The sequence below is a fragment of the Galeopterus variegatus genome, unplaced genomic scaffold (assembly GCF_000696425.1).
Source record: "Galeopterus variegatus unplaced genomic scaffold, G_variegatus-3.0.2 Scaffold3648, whole genome shotgun sequence".
NCBI classification, from domain to species: domain Eukaryota; kingdom Metazoa; phylum Chordata; class Mammalia; order Dermoptera; family Cynocephalidae; genus Galeopterus; species Galeopterus variegatus.
In genome coordinates this window covers 230-10756 of record NW_007729759.1, presented here as the reverse complement: position 1 = coordinate 10756, position 10527 = coordinate 230, and the positions used below count along the sequence as shown (strand labels likewise).

The 10527-nt window shown below is 35.0% G+C and overlaps 1 protein-coding gene across 1 annotated transcript in view; it reads right to left on the bottom strand.

Annotated features, from left to right (window-relative positions):
• Positions 1 to 10057, bottom strand: part of LOC103601244 (serine/threonine-protein kinase ATR) — a gene marked incomplete at its 5' end in the record, with an annotated part of 79908 nt that extends 69851 nt beyond the window's left edge. Inside the window, 3 exons of the mRNA XM_008585627.1 lie at positions 6034 to 6159; positions 7042 to 7135; positions 9914 to 10057. Coding sequence (XP_008583849.1) covers positions 6034 to 6159; positions 7042 to 7135; positions 9914 to 10057 — 364 coding nt within the window. The remainder of the gene's footprint in view (positions 1 to 6033; positions 6160 to 7041; positions 7136 to 9913) is intronic.
• Between the last annotated feature and the right edge of the window lie 470 nt (positions 10058 to 10527).

Here is a 10527-nt window from a genome sequence, read left to right as displayed (position 1 = left end):
TCCATTTTTGTGACTGCCCCATATCCCCTTTAGAAGAAGGTATGTTTCCATTATCAAGGTGTAATGCCTGACATATATTCATAATGTCTACTTTATTGATTATATTGTTTAGGTCTTCTATATATCTATTTTTAAACATTTGACTTATTTTATACCGAGTGGTATGGTAGTCTCCTATTATTTATATTCTATGTATATCTCCTTAAATTTCTTGTTTTGGGTTTATCAAGGTGGCTGGTATGTTATTTGGAGCATATATATATTTGTAACTATTGTATCTTCTTTACGAATTATATCTTTAAGCATTAGAAAGTACCCTTTTTTGGTCATATTAATGCTTTTTTGCTTTAATTCTATTTTGCGTGTGGCACAAGGAAAATTCTTGCTTTCTTATACTTTCCACTTATCTCATATAACTTTGCTTATCCCTTTATTTTTAGCCTCTCTGAATCACTTTGTTTTAGGTGTGTCTTGCATATGGCATACAGTTGTTTCTTGCTTTGTAAGTCAATTTGTATATATTTTTTTCATTTAAGGTCTTTCACATTTATTAATATGACTAATATGTTTAGCCTCAATTCTGACAGATTTTTTTATCATAATACTGTGTATTATAATTACTGTGTTTTCCCCCTCCAGTCTGTTTTATTTGCTTTTCAAAATTAATTTATTTAGATAAGGAGGAAAGTTTATATTTTTATTCTAGGGTTATCCTTTATATTAATATCTTTTATAATGTCTACTTGATGGTGCTGATTACATCAAGGTCCAGGGTTCAATCCCTATACTTGCCAGCAGCCAAAAAAAAAAGATGTCCACAGTCCCTTTTTTTCTTATTTAACTTTCTATAACTAGTTTGCCAGTTTTGTATTATTTTATTTTATTTTATTTTTTGGCAGCTGGCCAGTAAGGAGAATAAAACCCTAGGCCTTGTTTCCCATTTATTGCTTATTCAACAATTACTGAGCTTATTTTATTTGCTCCTTACTCTGTTCTCCTCCCATTTAAAAAATTGCATTATTTCTACTTTATTAGAATAAGTAACATTTACACACAATTCTCCCATCTTTGACTCACTGTTGATTTAGTCTTAGATCTACAGTTAAATACAGTCATGTGTGGCTGAATTATGGGGATACATTCTGAGAAATGTGTTGTTAGGTGATTTTGTCATTATGTGAACATCAAAGAAAGTGCTTACATAAACAAAGAGTCTATGGTCTTACTATATACATCTACATTACATGATATAGCCACTGTTGTATATGTGGTCCATCCTTCACTGAAATGTTGCTATACAGCACATGACTATATATAAATAGTAGCCATAGTCCTTTTGCCAAAGTCTCCCCAGTCATTTCTTGACTGAATAAAACATCCTCTAATATATCTCTTAGGAAGGGCTCACTTGTAAAAACAGTGTTCCTTAAAGTCTTGTATGTTTAAAACATGTTTTTATTCATGATACTCTAAGGAAGCTTGGCTCTTTCTTGACTCATACTTTAAGGCCTTGATGCTTTTGAAAATGATGCTATCCTTTAGACCCACTCTGAATATTGCCTACTATAAGACCAACCTACTTTTCTAGCCCTTGGAAGTGATTTTTCAAAAAAATTTTTTTTGCCTGTAAACCCTGAAGATTTTTTATTACTAATGTCTAGGATATGTTTTAGAATGGACTATTCTGGGGCCAAATTTCTCCATTACACAATGGGTCCTTTCCATATGTAGATTAGTCTTTTATTTCCAGAAAGCTTTTGTGGATTATAGTTTTAAATATCAATTCTGTTCTATTGTTTGGTTTTTTTCTTCACAGAATATAATTATTTGTACGTAAAATCTTCTTTGCCAATCCTCCGTCACTACTTTTTCTTTGATTTTCTTTACTTTCTTTACCTCATTTTTGTTCTCGATTATTTTGTATGCTTTTACTCATTGCCCCTTACTAAATTTTCAGTCAAATAAATTCTACCCTGTGATCTTTGTAATTTAATTTTCATTTCTTCAATTTCTTTCCCGAGTTCAGCCACTTTCATTTCATATCTTCTTGGTTTTTGTCCATTTCTCTCATTTTTTCAATTTCTTATTGAAAAAATTTTAAATATCTGTAAATACTTGCTTGAAATATTTGATTTAAGTTACAGTGCTAAGTTCAGTTTTCTTTCACTGTCTTCCACCAACTAGTTTTTAAAAGGAATTGTCATCAACTGAAAGACTTTATTTTCATTTTCTCTTTTGTCTTACAGTAACCTTGTATGCACATAGAATACATATTTTTTCTTTTCATAGTGTGGACCCTCCGTAACAGCTCTATTAGTAAGAGTAAGCATTTTGTAGTGCTTTCAAGATTCCTATCTCATGAGTACCCACATCAGCATAGTGAAGTGCAATGGGGTGGGGTGGCAGGCAGGAGGGAATGGATACGGTAGGTCTTCAATTTGTAAATTTCGTTTATTTCTGCAGGACCCTTCAAGTTCTCCCTCTTACTTTTTTCTTTCTGTTTATAATTACGTCTACAAAGAGTACCTTCCCCTCCCTATTCTTTTACTTCTTCCTGGAAATAATGATTTGCAGAGATTACAACCTTGGGATGTATTTTCCCTGTAATCAATACTCTGATGTACCACATTTTGGACCTTTTTTGAGTAATGTTGCACTTAGAGTGGGACTGCCCCTTTTTGTTGGTGGTTTTATCTTTGCTCCATCATTCTTGGTTCCTCTTTCTCCACTTTCTTCCTTTTTATACAGTCTCCTTAGAATCTAACTGGTCTCAACACGAGCTTGAGACATGAGCTCCAGAGATACCTCTGCTAGTTACAAGTAATTTAAAGTTCATAGTAATCTGAGTCTCATAGTTATGTTGAAGTTGTGAATTATGTATGGCTTTATTTGCTCTCCTTTGTTGCTTTTTATGATGTTTTGGAGGGTATGTAGAGATTCAGAATTAGGCATCCACCATTATCCTAGGACATCCTGCAAGTCTCTAGCAGCACTATTTTCAGTGGGTTCTTCTCTGATTTGTAATCAAGTAAAATACATGTTTTTATTAGAATTCTGCATTGCCTTCAAAATTTATCTTGGCTTCTTATAGACTTCTTATCCTTCTGGGATTTCACCAAATGGATTTATTCAACCTGAATAGCATCGATTTTCAGGAAGAGATTATATGTTTTCTTACTTCGATCTTTAGCCTGATTTTTGGACATAGGAGTCAAAATTTTCTGCCATCCACTTAACTTAGTAGTCCTTTATTCCTTCAAAAATGTATATTCCTCCTTAAAAGTAAGAAGTAGAAGCTGTCATCTCTTCAACATCAGTGACTGTATGGTGGCTACCCATCAGTACAGGGCTTTTGCAGGGTCGCTCCATTACAATAGTCAAGTATCTAAGGCTACACCAACTACCACTTTATTAATTTTCACATCACCTTTTGGAGTTTGCTTTGTTGCCACATTATACCCAAACATTTGTTAAGCCAGTTGTACCACAACTTTAGGTCTATTTAAAAATAAACACCTCCTTTCAAACTACTCTTAGACTGTCTTTTTCTCTCCCTGTGGCTAAGATATGAACTTCTAAAACAATACCTTTTGCATTTGTATTTTCACGGACTCTAACAGTATCCACTAAAGAGACTCTTTGGCCTGTTACCCTATTATCTTACATCAGTTTCATGCTCTGGCATTCCTATAGACTCAGCCATCTTGTAGAGCTGTACTCACCAATACAATAGCCATTGTCTGCATATGGCTATTTAGCTTAAAATTAAAAATTCTGTTCCTCAGTGCTCAAGAGAGCCACATGTGGCTAGTGGCTACCATTAGACAGTGCAGATATAGAACAGTTTCATTCTCACAAAAAGTTCTTTTGGATAGTGCTATTCTAGAGCTTAATTCAACAATCTTCAACTTTGATGCTATCTTCTTGCCACAGCTGGGAAAGAATCCATTTCTGTCTCTCTCTGGGCCAGTATCTGCTGGGGAAGATATGTGTCTTTGGACTCTTGTTCTTTTCTTATGTCCCCGTGGATCCTTGAAGCCCTCCTTCCCTTTAATTTTTTTTTTAATCAACCTACCGTAAATTTATCTAGCTAGATATAGATGCTAAACTAAATTAATCCTTATGTTAAAAAAAAATCCCATGGCCTAATGCTACAGATTGTAAAAAACAATCTATGGCCATTATATCTTATTCAGACTATTCAATCTGACCCTCAGGACTTCTGCAAGTACAATTCCCTTCTTATTCTGCCTAGGTGTGGAATATACTAAAAAGCATATGTACTTCACAGGGCCTGGTTTTCCAAAGTCTTGCAGTTTCCAATATTGACCTTGCAAGGACAGGACATTTCCCTCTGGCTGTAAGTCTCTGGTGTAAGATAAAGGTTTGTGGCACAGCAGGGTTGCTGGCTCAAGGACAGACTAGTTACTGATTGTTATGTAAAGATACTGAGAAATTGCTGTAAGAAGGAATGTTTGCTAAGATCAAGTTTATGTTGATACGATCACTTAATTGTCTACTGGAATGTCATCTGGCTTGTTTCACTGAAAGTTACCAGCCTATACTGTTAAACTATAACCCCACCTATGTTGTCTTCCTGTAACTTCCTGGTTTGGAAAATAAATGCAAGAAGAGAACCCCAATTTGGCATTAATTTCCCGAGGAAGGGATCCCTCTCACTGGAGGGTTCCCAGGGAAGTTAACCACTTTGGGGACTCTCACTGCTCAAAAGAGATGGGCTTTGAGTAATCCTTTGCATCTCCATCACCCAGGGGAAGAGGGGTAACAAATCTGTGGGGGGTGAAGCAACAAAGCAACACCTAGGTAATCTATTAGCACTGGGTCTTTACATTGAAGGAACCCCAGTCAGGGAATTACCACCTGTAATATATCTTTGTGGCACAGGTGGCAAAAGTGGGGCAGCTGTAGCTTTCCCCAAAGAGTGTAAGAAACCTCCCTGAGTTCTCAGATTTAGGCATTTACATCTACAAGAGATGACTGAGATGAAGTTTCCTTATGTTAAACTATGACCATGCCATCTGTTTGGAAATAACCTAAACTAGAAAACCTCCATGCCAACAGGAGAGACTCTTTGTTATTCATGTCTCTATATTAAATTAAAAAGCTGGGAGACCTTTAAGTTATCTGGAACCCAGGTAGAGGTTTAGGGCAAAGGCCAAGCACAGAGTAGATTCACTGTAGTTTAAGGCAAGGATTGAGGCAATAACATTGACAATGTAGATCCACAGGACAGCATAAAACCTAAACTGGAGGAGATTCGAGGCTCCTCACATCTGGTGGGATCATCTCCACATTGGCTGCTACACACATTGGTTATACAAGTTGACTGCCCCAGAAGCCATGAACTCACTACCATCACGTATATCTTTTGTTCTAAGTAAATACTTGCTTCTATCATGGAAAGAAACAACCCAGTTTTGTAATACAATAACTCATGGGCTCTCACATTTTACCATATGGGTTCTTGATACACAAAAATGAGTAATTTGGTTAATTTTTTTCCAATGTATATGTTTATAGGACTCTGGTATTTTAAATGCTAATTCTCATATCACAAGGTTAGAGATAATCTACATAATGTTACCAAGGAAAAGAATAAAGTTCCCCAGCCCCTTGAAAAAGTAAACTTAAAAATTTAGCTTCATTAAAATTAACAAAGTTAACTCAATCAAAGTGTAGAATGGCAAAATTGCCGACATTTTATGTAAACATAAACTGCTGGTATACAAACATATACATCGTAACTGAGGAAGATGCAGTAACGTAAAGTATAACCATCAAATCATGACTCTTCAAAAACAACAAAAAATTCTACAAATCTCTGGGATTCAGGCTCAAAGGGAATCTCATGAATTACTGATTCTTAGTCAGATCTCAAGATCTAGGTAAAATAAAAATAACTTCTTTCATTGAATCTACTGAATGTCAAACAAAAATGCCAATCTGTCATCTTTTCTTTAAACCTCAAATATTTCCTTTCTATGGCTATTTAATGATATCACCTTAGTGTACCTGATTTTTATACAAGGTTTCCTTCAAGCTTGTAAGAGCATGAATACGAACATCTACATTTTCATGTTGAATTGCTTTCATAGATAGCTGAAGAGTTGTTTGAAGATTAGTACTCTCAGAAGTCTCCTATATAAAGAGTGCAGAGAGACATACCTTATTAACTATTTTAACAACCACTTCTAAAGGCCTGAATTCGCTACTATACATCAATAAAATCAGTTTTAAAAAATAATAAAATTTCTATCTCTTCCTTTCTACGGCATGTATAATTTTTAGTAGTTCTCAGGGAAAATGATTTTATTCTAAAATCTTTAGACCTGGAGAAAAATTTTATTCCAATTAAATAATCTACTTATCTAAAAATAATGCTTCTTGACAAGAAGTACAAGTTTCCCCTAACTTACAGAGGACTACATAATAGACTTGAACTAGGTCTATAGATTATGCAGATATTCACTCCTTCCTTTCACTACCCAAAGCGACCCCCAAGTTCAGATATCCCATTGTCTGTCCTGAAGTGCTATGGAATCACCATTTATACTTTCATAATTTCAGAGAGCTCACTAGACTTGAAGATACTGAAACTAGAGATTACTCCCCTTCTAAAGCTCAGGAATCATTCAGATCTGACATTTCTATACCATGGTTTATAGCAAAACAAAACTAGAATCATCCCACAGCTTTTCTTTCTTCTCATGGCATGCAGCAGTAGTGGCTTCCTCTTTTGGGGACTGTAAGTAAGGACATACAGACCTGGGTAGTAAAGTCACAAGAACTGTATTCTTTGCTCTTTGTCCTATCTAATGCCATTACATCTTTAATCTAAATGCTAACACTTCCCTCCAAAAGTCATGGATTCATAGTAGCATTATACAGTCACCAGGAATTAGCCATCAGAATATGACTATATTATCCCTAGAGATGATTCCAAAGGATCTTTAGTCAATGTATTGAATTGTATTGGAATGTATCAATGATCTCTCAAACCATAAATAAAAAATTAAATACCTTTCTGTATTCCTGGAGAACTGCTTTTATCTTTGTTAATTCTGGATGATCAGGCAAAAAATATATTTCATGAAGAAAATCTTGCACAGCATCCCTGGTAGTTAGTTGGAATAAAAAGCATTATTTGCCAAGAGTACGAATACTGAAAAAATGTAAAGCAGAAGATGAAACTAAGGCCAACTTAATTCACTTAAAAGTGCGAGTTCATTACTGACATGCAAAGAACTCTTCCTAACAATGTCTAAGATTTTCAGCTAAATTAACAGAGGCAAATAACCGAAGCTAAGAAAATCACCCTATGATAGTCTGGTGGCCCTCAATAAACCATGCTTGTCAGTATGCACACCCAAATATATAGTCTATTCCTCTTTAATCTGGGTTGGGCATGTCGCTTGCTTTAGCCAATAGACTGGCAGAAGATATGCTGTGTTGGTTTTGGGTCTAGGTGTTAAAAAGGCCTGACAGCCTCCATTTTTGTGTTCTGGAGATCCCTGAATCACCATGTAAGAAGTCTGGCCACCAACATGGACAAGCCACATAGAGGGAGAGAGGCTCTGAGACCGCATGGATAGAGGGAGAAGGCCAGACCAGTCTCTGCCAGCTGATGTGGCCTCACCTATGACCACTGGCAAGACCAGCAGAAGAACAGAACAGCTGAGCACAGCCCAGATTGCAAAATTATGAGCAAATAAAAATGTTCATTGTTCTAAGACATTAGGTTTTGGAGTGATTTATAATGTAGTAATAAATGGCCAAAGCCTCGCCGCAAACAAATTCTCATAAAGAACTACAGTGAAAATATAAAAATAATCCTTACTGAGGTTACAATTTTTAATTTGAATCCAATATAATAAATAATTTTTCTGGGTCCAAGTATAAGTGTTTCTAAATTCTAGTCTCATTAACTCATGCAACAAATATGTATTAAATAACTACTATGTGCTACTATGTGCTAAACACTATGAGGGATGCTGGGGATAGAACAATAAACAAAGCCAAAATAATTCCTTCATTCAGGGAGCTTAAATCTTCTGTCTAGCACTGAGAGAAAAAGGACTTTTCTTGTAATATGAAAAATGTAGAGAAATGATTCCTCTATAATAAACAGCAAAGATATGATTATAGACACACACCACATGACAATATTTCGGTCAACAACGGGCCACATACATAATGGTGGTCCCATAATATTATCATACCATATTTTTACTGTCTTTTCTATATTTAGATATGTTTAGATACACAAATACTTACCATTGTGTTACAATTGTCTATAGTGTTCAGTACAGTAACATGCTGTACAGATTTGTGGCCTAGGAGCAAGAGACTACACCATATAGCCTAGGTGTGTAGTAGGTTGTACCATCTAGGTATGTGTAAGTGCACTCTATGATGTTTACACAATGACGAAACTGCTTAAGAACTCATTTTTCAGAAGTATACCCACCCCCATCACTAAGTGATGCATAACTGTATTTGCATAACAATCTAAAAGACATTCAAAAAAGTGACCTAAATTAGTGATTTTGTTGTTCTATCACGTACAAAATATCAAAATATCAAAAATAAAAGTATTTTAGTTGAATAAAAACACATTAACACATTAACCTTTCCTTTCTGTGTGCTATCTGCCTGGCTGGACAGTTACTGGAACTGATTAAAAGGAATAGCAATAGCACACAGGCGAGCAGGCAAATAAGTAGAACTTAAAACCTAACTTTTCAGGAGCAAAGGAACTGTGATATACAACAGTAAGTGAAATAACAGAAAACATTAAAAAATATATAGGAAGACATTCCAGGCTAAAAAGTAGCCTGAGTCAAAAATACAAATGGGAAGGAGTAATGCAAGTTCTGTCAATAGCAGTCCACATTGGCTATAGCCTAGTGCCCAGTTTGGAAAACTACAGTAAAAGATTTTAAGAAATAAGGTGTGGCCAGATTTTGGAAAGCCTTGAACATCAAGCTAAGCAATTTGAAACTTATCAGTTAGGAAATGGAGAATCACAGAACACCTTTGTATGCTCTTTGATACAAAGAAATGTTTTTAAAAGACTGTTCTAGCAACATTATTGCCTTGGGTTGGATATTCCTCCAAAACTTAACTCCCACTGTAACTGCTGAGTGTGGGAAATCCCATTTTGGTAATTGCAAGGTGGGGCCTTGGAGAGTTGATTAGATTGTAGGACCATGCTATAGTGAATGTATTAATTAATAATGGTGGTCAGGGGTGTGGTTTGGAGGGTTTTAAAATGAGAATGAGGAGGTTAGTCTCTCCTCTCTCTGCTCTACCATTTTTGCAATGTGATACTCTGCCATCACGGTCGCCACCACCAAGGCTCTCACCAGACGTGTAAACAATAAATTTCATTTTCTTTATAAATCACTCAGTTTCAAATAGTTTGTAATAAGCAACAGAAATTGACTAAAACAAATATGAAGAAAAGTGATAAAAGCTTAAAGGAATGGAAGCTGGCTCAAAGGTTAATGCAATGAAGTAATAAGAGATTCAACTAAAGTAAGCTGCAAAAAGTAAATGAATATCCCTCCTAACCTCTCTCATGCTATTTCACAATCTGCCCTTTAACTGTGAGAAAAAAGGTAAATTTGGCTTCATCCTTTCAGAACAAAAAATATTTTTTAACTACTGACCTATTAATAGAGTTTTCAATATAATGATAATGTAAGCAATGCCACAACCGAAATAACACCAGTTCAATATGTAATTGCATGCCAATTACTTTTGTTTACTAATGGACTCTAAAATAAAAAAAGTGAACAGTTCCTCATTACCAATAGAAATCTTAATATATTGATACATAAAAATACAGTGGAAAAGGTGGTAGTTTTATTATTAATTCCAGTTACAATACCTGTTTTCAATTATGAGGTAGTGAAAGATAGCTGCAGTTTCTTTAGGCTGGATGTGTATGAGAGGTAACAAAGCCACTATTACATGACTGAGAAGGGAGCCGAGATAAGCATGATCCAGGCAACGAACAAAGCAGTCCCAGGCCCTATGTGAAAAAACAAATAAAAATTGTTTCATGATTTTTCATATTTGTAAAGTTCCATCAATTAGTTGTCAGTTGAAGAAACAATGATACATACAAATAATAGATTACAAGTTAGTTTAAAAATGGAATTAAAGATCAGTAGTATAAGGGTACTTCAAAAAGTCTGGAAAACAGAATTAAAAGATAACACAAGTCTTTTCATAAACTTTCTGAAGACCGCCTCATATATACTCAATCTATATCTTCAAATTATAATAAGTAAAAAAAGAAAGGTGGAAAAAAAATGTATGTGTGAGTGTGTGTACAATTTGTTTATATTTTTAAAAAGAGGACATACAAAAATTAACAAAAATGGATACCTGTAGAGGTCAGGAATGGAAGCAAGATTTCTCTGAGTATAACTTGTTACATGGATTTGAATTTGGGACTATGCAACTAGTAGAGGGGACACCCCCCAAATTTTAAACAAA